A 13441-nucleotide genomic window follows, 5' to 3' on the forward strand; every position below is an offset into this window, starting at 1 on the left:
CGGCTCATGTGGCGTTTCGAACTGTCTACCTAGTAGAAGAAATGGATATTCGTTCAAGAGAAGAAAACATGACTAAATGGCGCGGAAGGTGATGCTTAAGGCAACACTTGGTATCTCAACGACGTTCTTAACCAACGACCATCGCTCTGCCACGTCGAGTCGCCCACATGCACAACCAAGGTTTCATACTCAGAATGTCTAGGCACCTGTACTAGTATCTGGTCTCACGCCAGACTTCTCTCAGCACCAATCATGATGCCAAGTCGGGGGCTCAGCGCGGAAAGTCTCTTCAAGTTTGGGCTCTCTCTAGCTCTTCGAACTTTTTTTTTGAACTGTCGCCAATGAAGGGGCCGAATGTCGTAAAAGGCAGTGAAAAGCCGGCCGGGGTTGAAGATTGATTTGGGTTGACTTATCAGTCAGGCCGGATGCTTTAAACTATGAATGCCACCAAGACAGGATGGTTTAGCTGCTGACCTACGGCGGCCGGACCATTCCCTTCCCGTCCGCCCAGTGCAGATGTCAAAGGAAACTCTCAGTACTTCGAAGAGAATTCGAGGTTGAAAGACAATAACTTGAACAAAACTGGTTTGAGGTACCCGGCGTCTGGCTGACTGGCTCATGTTGTCGCCTTCAGAGATCAATCCGACCCCTCGGCATAAGGTACGATAAGGTATGTAGCTTGGCTGATCTTCTCCAGTGCTTTGAAGTGATAATATCGGTACGAATACCTACCTACCTTACCTAGGCAACTTGTTTAGAAACAAGAGTACCTAGCTCATTGATATGCCTCGCCTCAAACTAACAGCAGTGTCTCTATTCTGTCTTGCACTGTCTAGTCCCCCTCCATCGTCCAGACATGTTCAGGGCGACTTTACCTACCTTGGGCCCTGAGATGCAAGACGGGCACTAGGTACATCAGACCCGGCTACATTACCTAAGGCAGGGTACCAATGCAGTAAACCTCCTTATTTGGTGAAGTGGACATACTATGTAAGGTAGGTAAGGTACGGCCCCACACACGCTCATGAGGTAACTTAGCGACCTCAAGGCACCTTACTTCCATTACCTATGGGTAGGCTAATACCACTTGCTTAGGTACCTGCCTTAGCAGCGGCCAAAAAACATCACCTCAGCGCTCGTTCCTCCAACTGGCCAAGCCCAGCTCTCTCTCTCCCGGCGTTTTTACTTTGGTCGGGTGCCCCTGTCCACGTCCACGTCCACGTCTGTTGGAATCTCAAAAAGTTGTCCAGTTCTGCTCTTCGCACCAGGACCGGCTGTCCTCCTTTCTTCAGCTGCCATCGAACTACTCACCCCTTTCACGTCCCATCCTTCGCCTTTACATCTGCGTGCAATCTATCTCAACCTGCCAAATTCTTGGAGATAATCCCGATGGTCGTTCATTGAACTTTGCGTAGCGTGCACTCTCATTCTCTTGTCTCTCTTGTTACCTCCCGTCCTTCATCAATCATCTCTTACAAGGGCCCCATACAAACTGTACCCATAAGGTTGGTACGGAGTACCAAATCTAGGCTGGCCTGCCCTTCATCTCCAAAGCCACCTTCCATCCACCTCGTCTCCTGCTCCTCCATCTTCTCATCCCCTACCTCGACGACCGACGCGAAGCAGACGAAGACCGCCACGATCGAGACGGCAATAGCAGCGAGTCCGACGCACAAGACAGGTCAACGGTATTTGCCTCTGGCAGTTACCACTTCCAATCTCTCCTGCAACCAACTCTTGCCCACTCGCTTGCCCATGAATCTCACGACTTGCTCCGAGCTCCCACCCCTAGACCTACCGAATCCCATCCGCCAACCTTCCCGGGAATACTAGTTCTCCATCGTCGCCATCTCCGGTACCTAGTCGATCGAACACTCTCGAAGCTGTCATAATGTCGGAGAACTACGACGTCGGAACGCGGGCGTGGCAGCCCGATGCTACAGAGGGCTGGGTCGCGTCTGAGGTTGTCAACAAGACCGAAGATGGCCCAAAGGTTAAGCTTGTTTTCAAGCTGGACAATGGCGAGGTATGGTATCTCTGGTGCCTCAGCTAGGCCTGCAAACACGTATTGACGACCAAATAGGAAAAGACGGTTGAGGTCACCGCCGAGGCCCTCCAGAAAGGCGATTCGTCCCTCCCACCCCTGATGAATCCAACCATGCTTGAGGCCAGCGATGACCTGACGAATCTGTCCCATCTCAACGAGCCTGCAGGTACGTTATATGTCTTGCCTCGACACTCTCTGGCGTTTTCATGACTGACTTTGCCCGCCTCTAGTCTTGCAAGCCATCCGCCTTAGATATGCACAGAAGGAAATTTACACATACAGTGGAATCGTTCTGATTGCGGCGAACCCTTTCGCCAGAGTAGACTCGCTCTACGTCCCAGGCATGGTCCAGGTCTATGCCGGCAAGCAGAGAGCGACGCAAGCACCGCACTTGTTTGCCATTGCAGAAGAGGCTTTCATGTAGGCTGACCTGTCCTCGCGCTACGCCATGAGACCAGCCACAGAGTACTTGCTAACGGTTTGCAGTGACATGGTGCGAAGCGGAAAGAACCAAACTGTCGTCGTGTCGGGAGAGTCTGGTGCTGGAAAAACGGTCAGCGCCAAGTACATCATGCGATACTTCGCAACCAGAGAATCACCCGACAACCCGGGGACGCGATCCAAGAAGGGCGCCGAAGCTATGAGCGAAACGGAAGAACAGATCCTAGCTACGAATCCCATCATGGAGGCCTTCGGAAACGCAAAGACGACGCGCAACGATAACTCGTCACGATTCGGCAAATACATCGAGATCATGTTCGACGATAAAACCAACATCATTGGCGCCAAGATTCGCACCTACCTCCTCGAGCGATCCAGACTTGTTTTCCAACCCCTGAAGGAGCGCAACTACCACATTTTCTACCAACTTGTTGCTGGTGCCTCAGACAAGGAGCGTCAGGATCTGCATCTGTTGCCCATTGAGGAGTTCGAGTACCTCAACCAGGGCAACTGTCCAACGATCGATGGTGTCGACGATAAGGCCGAGTTTGAGGCGACAAAGGCGTCTCTGAGGACAATTGGTGTCACCGATGCACAGCAGTCGGAGATTTTTAGACTTCTTTCTGGTCTGCTGCACCTAGGCAACATCAAGATTGGAGCCTCACGCAACGATAGTGTCCTCGCGCCGACAGAGCCCTCGCTTGAGCTGGCTTCATCGATTCTGGGTGTCAACGGAACGGAGTTCGCCAAGTGGATTGTCAAAAAGCAGTTGGTCACGAGAGGCGAGAAGATTACTTCAAACTTGACGCAGGCTCAGGCCATCGTCGTCCGTGATTCAGTCGCCAAGTTCATCTACTCCAGCCTTTTTGACTGGCTCGTCGATATCATCAACCACAGTCTGGCAACTGAAGAAGTCTTGAACCGCGTCATCTCATTCATTGGTGTGCTTGATATCTATGGCTTTGAACACTTTGCCAAGAACTCTTTCGAGCAGTTCTGCATTAATTACGCCAACGAGAAGCTACAGCAAGAATTCAACCAACACGTGTTCAAGCTGGAGCAAGAAGAATATCTGAGGGAAAAGATTGACTGGACTTTCATCGAGTTTTCCGACAATCAACCGGCCATCGATCTCATCGAGGGCAAGCTCGGTATTCTGTCGCTGCTGGATGAAGAGTCCCGTCTTCCCATGGGCTCCGACGAGCAGTTTGTCACGAAACTGCATCACAACTACGGCACTGACAAGCACAAGTTCTACAAAAAGCCTAGATTCGGCAAGTCTGCGTTCACCGTGTGCCACTATGCTGTGGATGTCACGTACGAATCTGAGGGTTTCATCGAGAAGAACCGCGACACCGTACCTGATGAACATATGGCGGTCCTCCGTGCCTCGACGAATAAGTTCCTCCGCGATGTCTTGGATGCAGCTTCTGCTGTGCGTGAAAAGGACGTCGCCTCCGCTTCATCGAGCTCAGTGAAACCCGCCGCTGGTAGGAAGATCGGCGTGGCCGTCAACAGAAAGCCGACGTTGGGAGGCATATTCCGTTCTTCGCTCATTGAGCTCATGAACACCATCAACAACACAGACGTTCACTACATTCGCTGCATCAAGCCTAATGAGGCGAAGGAGGCGTGGAAGTTTGAGGGCCCAATGGTACTCAGTCAGTTGCGGGCTTGCGGTGTTCTCGAGACTGTTCGCATAAGTTGCGCTGGTTACCCTACTCGATGGACATACGAGGAGTTTGCTCTGCGCTACTACATGCTCATCAACTCGGACCTGTGGGCGTCGGATATTCGGGAAGTAGCCAACGCTATCCTTACCAAGGCACTCGGCACCAGCTCTGGCAAAGGTTCCGACAAGTACCAGCTGGGCCTCACCAAGATCTTTTTCCGTGCCGGCATGCTCGCCTTCCTTGAGAACCTGCGCACAAACCGTCTCAACGATTGCGCCATTTTGATCCAGAAGAACCTCCGTGCTAAATTCTACCGCCGTCGCTACCTTGAGGCCCGCCAAGCCATCGTGACTTTTCAGTCCGCAGTGCGAGCATACAACGCCCGAAAGCAAGTCCAGGAGCTCCGCACCGTCAAAGCAGCAACAACAATACAGCGGGTTTGGCGTGGTCAACGGCAAAGAAAGGAGTACATACGCATCAGGAACGATGTCGTCCTGGCGCAAGCGGCGGCCAAAGGTTACCTTCGACGAAAAGAAATCATGGAGACCCGCGTAGGTAACGCAGCTATGCTCATCCAGCGCGTGTGGCGGTCTCGACGACAAGTCTTGGCTTGGAGGCAATACAGGAAGAAGGTCACTCTCATCCAGAGCCTGTGGCGTGGTAGACTCGCCCGTCGTGATTACAAGAAGACTCGAGAGGAAGCTCGTGATCTGAAGCAGATCTCGTACAAGCTCGAAAACAAGGTCGTCGAACTGACACAATCTCTCGGCACCATGAAGGCACAGAACAAGAACTTGTCATCACAGGTGGAGAACTATGAGGGTCAAATCAAGGCTTGGAAGAACCGCCACAATGCCTTGGAGGCTCGGACGAAGGAGCTCCAGACCGAGGCCAACCAGGGTAGCATCGCAGTTGCTAGACTGCAGGCAATGGAGGACGAGATGAAGAAGCTCCAGCAGAGCTTCGAGGAATCAACATCCAATATCAAGAGGATGCAGGAGGAAGAGCGGGAGCTGAGAGAATCTCTGCGCTCTACAAGCACAGAGCTAGACACTGTTCGCCAGCAGAGTGCACAGATTGAGAGCGAGAAGCTTTCACTGCGCCAACAGCTCGCCGAACTGCAAGATCAGCTAGAGCTAGCGAGAAGAATGGCCCCGGCCAATGGCGAGCTTGCCAACGGTGCTGTTCAGGCGCCACCGTCGGCCGTGCCTGGCCTCATCAACCTCGTGTCCTCAAAGAAACCGAAGAGGAGGAGTGCCGGTGCCGAACCCAGCACTGCTGTGGATCGCTTCAGCGCTGCTTACAACCCCCGTCCTGTTTCGATGGCCATCACCAGCACTGCCCACAGACAGAATCTGCAGGGCACAGGTTTCATGTCTGGTGTCGATAACATCGAGCTCGAGCTCGAGACGCTCTTGGCTGACGAAGATGGTCTTAATGAGGAGGTCACCATGGGTCTCATCCGCAATCTCAAGATCCCTTCTCCGAACACAAATCCGCCACCATCCGACAAGGAGGTCCTCTTCCCCTCTTATCTCATCAACTTGGTAACCTCCGAGATGTGGAACAATGGCTTTGTCAAAGAGTCTGAGCGCTTCCTCGCCAATGTTATGCAGTCGATTCAGCAGGAAGTTATGCAACATGACGGCGATGAAGCCATCAACCCGGGGGCCTTCTGGCTTTCCAACGTGCATGAGATGCTGTCGTTCGTCTTCCTTGCCGAGGACTGGTACGAGGCGCAGAAGACGGACAACTATGAGTACGACCGTCTTCTGGAGATTGTCAAGCACGACTTGGAGAGTTTGGAGTTTAATATCTACCATACCTGGATGAAGGTCTTGAAGAAGAAGCTTCAGAAAATGATCATCCCCGCCATTATTGAGTCTCAGTCGCTTCCGGGCTTTGTCACCAACGAAAGCAGTCGTTTCCTTGGCAAACTTTTGCAATCCAACTCGACTCCCGCCTATAGCATGGACAACCTGCTCAGCCTACTCAACAGCGTGTTCCGCGCCATGAAGGCTTACTACCTCGAAGACTCCATCATTACGCAGACCATCACTGAATTGCTTCGTCTCGTTGGCGTCACCGCCTTCAACGACCTCCTGATGAGACGCAACTTCCTCTCCTGGAAGCGTGGTCTTCAGATCAACTACAACATCACGCGTATCGAGGAGTGGTGCAAAAGTCATGATATGCCTGAGGGCACTCTCCAGCTAGAGCACTTGATGGTGAGTGTCTATCGTCCAGGACAGAGCCTAAGCGAGCCAAGCTAATCCGTTCTATAGCAAGCAACGAAGCTCCTTCAACTGAAGAAGGCGACCCTGAATGATATTGAGATTATTCAGGATATCTGTTGGATGTGAGTGGAATCCTGTTTCATGCATGGCAAGGTTATGTGGAAGTTGCTGACAAGATGTTTCTCGACAGGCTGTCGCCCAACCAGATCCAAAAGCTCCTGAACCAGTACTTGGTCGCAGACTATGAGCAGCCCATCAACGGCGAGATCATGAAGGCCGTTGCCTCCAGGGTCACGGAAAAGAGTGATGTACTGCTGCTCCAAGCTGTCGACATGGACGACAGTGGACCTTATGAGATTGCCGAACCCAGAGTCATCACCGCTCTAGAGACCTACACTCCTTCATGTATGTGGGCTACATCGAAAGTCGTACCAGATCCGGCCTCGCTAACAATGAATTACTAGGGCTACAAACCCCACGCTTGAAACGTCTCGCTGAGATCGTGTCTGCTCAAGCAATTGCTCAGCAAGAGAAGCTCGAGTACGATCCTGAGGACGACTTCGAGCCCAATGGCGACCTTGCCGAGGTTGATGAGGAAGATGTGGCCGCATAACCGTGTACAGCCAAACGATTCTAGAAGATGCCCTCGTCTGTCTCGATAAGTAGACAGGTAGGCAATAGAGCCTACCGTGTAGAGTGTTTCGTCCTTGTTTTGCTCGCTGGCCTCTAACCAAGACTGGCCACTGGAATGATGACGACTATCAAGTGAGCGGTGGCCTAGGAATGGGCGGCGGTGTGTCCGTGGCTTCCTTCTTTAGGGAGCTAGATCTGGGGATTTATTACGTCAGGTTCTTGCATGGATAATGTAGAAAGAAGCAATAGTTGTGATGGCGTTAAGTTTGACCGTGGATGTTGCCGATTAAGTGATTGAAACAGGGTGGGAAGGACGGGAGAGTTGGAAAGAAAAACCTGTGCATCGAACACACTCGTCCAGCCTATTCGTATTCAGAAGCTTGGGTGGGAGACGGCTGCTCGGGCCCTGTAAAGGTAGTGCCCATCATGTTTTCTGTTATTGTAGCAGATTACTCACGTGGCAGAGGTGGAAGGAGGCTATATCCGAGATGACAGCTTCTTGTACTTGGCATTGTAAGTAGGGAGCAATTGCCTTCAGTATTCCCAAACAATCGATTTCAGGTGCTTTCCCCCCACCTGCATGATTAAGGATCCCAAAACTCTCCGAACCTACAATGAAAGTGAGAGTCACCTGGTGCGTATTGAGAATAGACTGCCCTCTTCAGATTGTATCCAAGGTAGAAGAAGCCTTAGATGCCTCGGTTGAGGGTGACTGGTGAGCGCCCCGCACGTGACCGTGACGCATCCACCAACCCTACCTACCAAAGCGCTGTAATTGGATAGCGCGCATTCATGCTACCTGAGAAAGTGGCCCTCACTGGACTCACTTACATGCAATGCAATAAACGAAGCTTTTCACGTCCAGATTCTCTTTCTATCCTTTTCTAGCTCTTAACGGCTCTTGCCATACCTATCTTCAGCCTTATACTCGCCACTATTCTGAGAGACACCTACCTGGAGAATCGCTCGGTCCATCTTAGCGTCAATCCAGATTTCTCTTGCCCAAAATGAGAACGTCACCAAACATCATCGTCACTGGTACGCCAGGCGTGGGCAAGACGACGCACTGCGAAGAGCTCGCTAGGCGTACAGGCCTCAAGCACCTCTCAGTCAACCAAGTTGTCAAAGATCGGGAGTGTCACGAGGGTTGGGACGACGAGTTTCAGAGTTGGATTGTTGACGAAGACAAGGTTTGCCCCCTGTTGCACTCATTTTCTCTTATTGGGAATTGGAGTCTGCCGCTGTGCTTCCTGTCACTCGGTATCTCTATTGCTTGAATGTTCGCTATACTAACGAATACGGGGTTCAGTTGCTCGATGCCATTGAGGGTGACGTTCAGGAGGGGGGCTACATCATTGACTGGCACGCCTGCGACTTATTCCCCAAAAGTTGGATTGACCTCGTAGTTGTGCTGCGTGTGGACTCGACAACACTCTATGACCGTCTATCAGCAAGGTCAGTGAGGCTGTGAGGTCCTATCTTGTTCTTGTTTCACTATTGTTGTTGCTTTCTCCCCCTCTTTGTTTCTTCTTCTTGGAAAAAGTGGCAGCGAAAAGGCCGCCAATAAGGATGATGAGTGCTAACGCGGCTGGGTTTGCTCCATTCAGGAAGTATCCCGAGGCCAAGCTTCAGGAGAATCTAGATTCGGAGATCATGGAGGTTCTACTTCAAGAGGCTAGGGAGGCTTTTGATGAAGAAATAGTTATCGAGCTTATGAGCAATACATCCGATGAAATGGATACCAACATTTCGAGGGTGGAGGCTTGGCTTGAGCAATGGAAGAACGACCACTCGTCATGATGGGACGGACGAGAAGGAGTGACGAAGTAACAAGAATCGGACTATGAGCTTGGTTCCCCTGTGAGACTAAGTTTTCTCCGGGATAGAGAGGGATGACAGAGTAAAGAGAAGTGCTGGCGATGTTATTTCCAGGTTGGGAAAGCGAGGTGCATGGACATATTCGTACCCAAAAGGTATTCGTACCCAAAAGGGCCTTAGATGTGGTCTCTCTAAAAGTTTTCGTTCAGTCCCCTACATTAACCACGCAAGGATCTGTTCGGGAGTCATTACTATGCCTCGATGGTGGGCCCAGCACGCCCAAGTCTTTTCTACGCCTGCGACATCCAACTATGACATATGCAGGTAGCCGACGTCAGTAAGGTGGATAATGCAACAGGGTACCATAACATTTTTCCCACATTGAGACAAAGAGTTCGATGGGGTCAATGCCAAATCTCTTACGTACATAACACGATTGATTGCAGTTATATGCCAATCTATTGTGGCACACCACACGCATAGCTTGTCCTTTAACCAGCACTCCCATCCGAGCACCCAGACCAGAACTTCCGCCATTTATCTCTGCCCGTCATGTCTACGCCGCCGACGGTCAAATTCATCACTGGCAATGCCAACAAATTGCGAGAGGTCAAAGCCATTCTGGAACCAGCAATCACGGTACAAAGCCATGCTGTTGACCTCGAGGAAGTCCAAGGCACAGTTGAGGAAGTCACCATAGCAAAATGTCGCAAGGCTGCGGAGACTGTGAGTAGCCGGGTCTCAGAAACTTCCAAAGTGCAATCCATGGCATATTAATTCATTCATCTCTTAGATCCAAGGACCTGTTCTGGTTGAAGACACCTGCCTCTGCTTCAAGGCTCTCGGCGATCTCCCGGGCCCCTACATGTATGTTTTGTTGGGGCCGACATGAAGACATGTCTTTCTGTCAGACATCCTTGATTACTGACCGTTTTCACCCAGCAAATGGTTCATGGAATCCATAGGCCACCAGGGTCTAAACAATCTACTAGTTGCATACGAGGATAAGTCTGCCGATGCCGTGTGCACGTTTGCCTACTCGCCGGGTCCTGGAAGCGAACCTCTCCTCTTCCAAGGACGAACTAGAGTAAGTCATCAACATTATTGTTCGTGCCTGAATGTTTGCCAACCTTATAAGTAGGGCAGGATCGTGCCGCCTCGAGGCCCGGTTGACTTTGGTAAGCAGAAGTCTGACACTTTCCTGTGCAAACTTCGAAGCTAACCACGTTAAGGATGGGATGCTATTTTCGAGTATGATGGTCAGACGTAAGTCCATTGTCGAGGGTTGGCCGATGTTTGTCTTGCTAACGAGTCACCAAGCTATGCCGAGATGGACAAGGCAGCAAAAAATAAGATCTCTCATCGCGGTCGTGCCCTCGCGAAGCTGCAAGACTGGTTCGCTCAACAGCGAGCCGAGTGATCATTATAGATGAGACGTTCATAAATGGGCCTCGTCAACTTGGCAGCTCTTCCACCAGTTCTAACATCAAGAGCTACCGTGCGCTGTTGAGGGCACGGGAATTCTGCTATCCAGTCTGCGATATGGCTTAGAATCAGTCCGGTCCAGGCCGAATTTTGTGCCCAGGGCCTACCTAAGGATTTCAAACTCGCGATATCTTCGGAGGTACTTGGCGCCCCGGCGATATGGCTTGAGAGATTCGTCTGCCGATTTATGCTTGAATGTTTGGCCAATAAGTCGGGCAAGCGCTGGTGGATCGCGAAAGACGGGGTCAAAGACAAGTAGATTAGCAGGGCCATGCTTTTGTTTCTCGAAGCCAACGATTGTCAATGAATGGCCTGAACACGACACCCCTCTTAGCAGACTGTTTATTTGTACGTGATCAGAATAACGACTTACCGGCATGCTGGAAGTATATAGGCGGAAGTGATGTGCAGGTCACTTTTGAACCTTGACGATGCGCTCCCTGCTTAAAATACTCCTCGACAGCCATCATCAGCTTAGCCTCGGATCTTCCTGGTTCATGATCTCTGAATCCCTGCGCAGTGCATCTGCTTCAGCGTCAGCTTTTTACTCATGTGGGCTTTCAAGAACTTATACACCCACGGTATCTGAAGGCCAACGAAGAGTGCCTGTGCCTAGGAGCCCAAGTAGTTAGGTTAAAGTTTTGATACTAGTGCAAACTGCTTGCCGTCTTACCTCCGGAGTACCAATGTACTTGCGTGTCCCCTTGATGCCACCGGTTTCGATTCGCCCCTGGGAATTGATGCCAAGGTCCCAGGCTCTCTCGATGAGCTCCTGGATCTCGAATATAGTAGGTAGACAGCCCTTGAAATGTTCCATGCCAGGGGCATTGGCGCCAACAATGTAAGAAACCATCATTTGAATGTTGCGATAACCGCAGAAGCCACCTAGGTTTCAATAAGCATCAATTTTCCCGGATAAGTTGCCGAGACTACGATACCTTCTTTCTTGAGCTTTGATACATGCTGGACGGCCGGGTCGCACAAAAAGGCATATTCGGTAGATTTGCTCTGGCTCAGAAGCTGCTCGAGAACAGAAATTACCCCTAGTTGTGTCAGTATCACCTGATCACGCAAAGGCAGGGCACTCACCATCGCTCTTGACTTCGCCACCTTTATGAAGAAGAGATACGAGCCAGTCTGGCATCTGTTGTTCATGCGCATATTTTCCCAGCTCTGCTTTCTAATAATGATCAGTCGGAGTTCTGGATCTAAGCAATTAGGAGAGAACAACGTACTCCAAGTCGTTTCTCTCCTTCCTTGCCTTTCGACTTTGCTGTTAGTGACAACAGTTTCCCCCATTGCTCAGCAGCCGTAATCTGACCGTCGACGGCGTGTTCGCGGTAATCACCAGGGGCGGCGGCGGCGGCGGCGACAGTTGTATTATTGGGGTGCCGAGATTGTATGACGGCTTGGGAATTTGGGTTCTCAGCAACTTGACGGTCTTCTTCGAGGTGAAGGTCCATATGGTAGTCGATTTCAGCCAAGGGAATGCATTCACCGCAACCCTCGATTGGACACTCAGCATACTGCTCTCGCGGTGACTGTGTAATGGGTGGAGGAGAGTGAGAATTGTCTTCCTCGGGGTGAAAAGTTTCCATGTGCTGAAATGCGGTCAGTTGACTGAAGAGACTTTTGAATATAACTAGACTTACCAGCAACATCTCGATTTCTCCTCCGTCAGCCTTTCCACAAAAGGGACAGATAATGTTCTGCTCCATGCTGACCCACTCCGGCAGATAGTGAGGGCCAGGCTAGCCAAGTGAATATCCAAGGGATTCAGAGACGGCGTTCTGGATGAGATGAAGTTGAAATGAGACGAGTGGGATGACGGCAATATAATGAACAGTGCGATGCACCACATATGAACGCCTGCCGGGTCGGTGAAAGGCAATTTCGCTTGATCAACAAGGCAAGGAGGGTCCAGTCAAAGCTTGTTTGATTCAAAGCTTTGTTGTATAGCGCTCGACGCTTGACTTGAGATGTTGCACAAATGAGAGCACAAAGATGGTAGATTCCCAGTATATGGTTCTCCGAGAGGCCCGCGTTAGAGGTGCTTGTAAATATGTAGGCAAGCAAAGTAGAAAAGTAGAAGGAAGGTTGCTGTCTTTGCTGCTTTCCAGATTCCCGCAAGCCAGACGGTCAGAAAAAGCTGTCGGAGCGGTATGTGAGGTACGGAAGGAATTAATAGTAATGTGTCGCATTGGGCAGTCCCCTCGATGTCAGGGGCAGTGAAAGCGACCAAACTGGATGGGACTCGATGAGTTGAGTTCCTAGCTGATGTAAGGCAGGGTCCACAGGTCCATTTGCGAGCCCGACCAGCAAGTAGGCACTGTCGACTCCTACCTACAGTGGAGACTCAAAAGTATCTATACAGCACACAGTGCAAGGCGGTACTAGTAATCTTTAACAGCACACAAAGACGTCAATATAACTCTAAATTAAAGTTAAAAACTCAAAAAAATGTATGTTTACTTTTAAATAACCTTAGATAAAAGTTATATGTAATATTCCGTTAATATTACAGAGTTATTAAATCTTTTTAAAAATATGTTTTTAGAAGTCCCGCTTATAGTGGGCTATGACGCTTTACAATTCAAATTCGTACTGTTTTTCTTAGTTTATTTTTTTTTTTTTTTTTACTTATGTTTTTAATTTTATTTTCTATATATTTATAAAACTTATTAAAAAAAATTGAAATTATTTTAATATAAAATATGTAGTTAGATATTTTTGAGAATTTTCTAGAGTTATATTGTTACCTAGGTGCTTAAGATATAAGTGGTTTTATAACAATGGAATTAGTGGGCTTAAGGTGACGCACTGGGAGGGTGTATGGAGACCTTTGAGCCCTCACTGTACCTTACTTACCTAGCATGCCATAATACCTAAGGCGAGGTAGGTTCCATCCATCCTTCCACGCAGTGCCACCTTAGTCTGGCAAGTATCCGTATCCGTACAATCCCCCTGCAACTCAACTCAAACACCCGCATTGTACCCACAGCGTCCGGGACAGTGGTTTAAGAATAAGGGACCATCATCATTTTGGTTGTCGTACGGATACTTCAGAGCGTTGCGCTATCGTAGTGTTTCACTGCCTTGATCGCATG

The 13441-nt window shown here is 50.1% G+C and overlaps 4 protein-coding genes across 4 annotated transcripts; 3 read left to right on the forward strand and 1 right to left on the reverse strand.

Annotated features, from left to right (window-relative positions):
- Positions 1-1891: 1891 nt before the first annotated feature.
- Positions 1892-7011, forward strand: BDP55DRAFT_734795 (P-loop containing nucleoside triphosphate hydrolase protein; the record flags this gene model as incomplete). The annotated part of the gene is made up of 7 exons (XM_060580246.1): positions 1892-2026; positions 2084-2213; positions 2278-2467; positions 2534-6389; positions 6447-6520; positions 6589-6803; positions 6863-7011. 7 exons carry the CDS (start codon positions 1892-1894, stop codon positions 7009-7011), a joined length of 4749 nt encoding a protein of 1582 aa, XP_060422360.1.
- Positions 7012-7831: 820 nt separating this feature from the next.
- On the forward strand, positions 7832-9273 carry BDP55DRAFT_685203 (POS9-activating factor FAP7). Its single transcript, XM_060576438.1, has 4 exons — positions 7832-7922; positions 8039-8221; positions 8341-8486; positions 8639-9273. The coding sequence occupies exons 2-4, from the start codon at positions 8039-8041 to the stop codon at positions 8829-8831; spliced, it is 522 nt and encodes a 173-aa protein (XP_060422361.1). The 5' UTR covers positions 7832-7922; the 3' UTR covers positions 8832-9273.
- A 128-nt stretch (positions 9274-9401) lies between these two features.
- On the forward strand, positions 9402-10269 carry BDP55DRAFT_734797 (Ham1 family protein; the record flags this gene model as incomplete). Its single annotated transcript, XM_060580247.1, has 6 exons — positions 9402-9575; positions 9643-9716; positions 9792-9936; positions 9991-10027; positions 10082-10115; positions 10170-10269. The coding sequence occupies 6 exons, from the start codon at positions 9402-9404 to the stop codon at positions 10267-10269; spliced, it is 564 nt and encodes a 187-aa protein (XP_060422362.1).
- A 90-nt stretch (positions 10270-10359) lies between these two features.
- BDP55DRAFT_425209 (peptidase family C78) lies at positions 10360-12163 on the reverse strand. Its single transcript, XM_060567480.1, has 8 exons — positions 11987-12163; positions 11570-11935; positions 11424-11514; positions 11273-11377; positions 11008-11219; positions 10909-10946; positions 10708-10859; positions 10360-10646 (listed from the first exon to the last, which is right to left on the reverse strand). The coding sequence occupies exons 1-8, from the start codon at positions 12050-12052 to the stop codon at positions 10438-10440; spliced, it is 1239 nt and encodes a 412-aa protein (XP_060422363.1). The 5' UTR covers positions 12053-12163; the 3' UTR covers positions 10360-10437.
- Between the last annotated feature and the right edge of the window lie 1278 nt (positions 12164-13441).

Source organism: Colletotrichum godetiae, assembly GCF_030913485.1.
Source record: "Colletotrichum godetiae strain CBS 193.32 chromosome Unknown BDP55scaffold_89, whole genome shotgun sequence".
NCBI classification, from domain to species: Eukaryota; Fungi; Ascomycota; class Sordariomycetes; order Glomerellales; family Glomerellaceae; genus Colletotrichum; species Colletotrichum godetiae.

Bases quoted from the DNA above. Each gene is read 5' to 3' on its own strand.
- BDP55DRAFT_685203 (XM_060576438.1), top strand. From the start codon at position 8,039: ATGAGAACGTCACCAAACATCATCGTCACTGGTACGCCAGGCGTGGGC. The intron at 8,222-8,340 runs GTTTGCCCCCTG...TACGGGGTTCAG, and splicing joins GGATTGTTGACGAAGACAAG to TTGCTCGATGCCATTGAGGG. The intron at 8,487-8,638 runs GTCAGTGAGGCT...TGCTCCATTCAG, and splicing joins TATGACCGTCTATCAGCAAG to GAAGTATCCCGAGGCCAAGC.
- BDP55DRAFT_425209 (XM_060567480.1), bottom strand. From the start codon at position 12,052: ATGGAGCAGAACATTATCTGTCCCTTTTGTGGAAAGGCTGACGGAGGA. The intron at 10,947-11,007 runs GTAAGACGGCAA...TTGGGCTCCTAG, and splicing joins AGTACATTGGTACTCCGGAG to GCACAGGCACTCTTCGTTGG. The intron at 10,860-10,908 runs GTATAAGTTCTT...ACGCTGAAGCAG, and splicing joins GGCCTTCAGATACCGTGGGT to ATGCACTGCGCAGGGATTCA.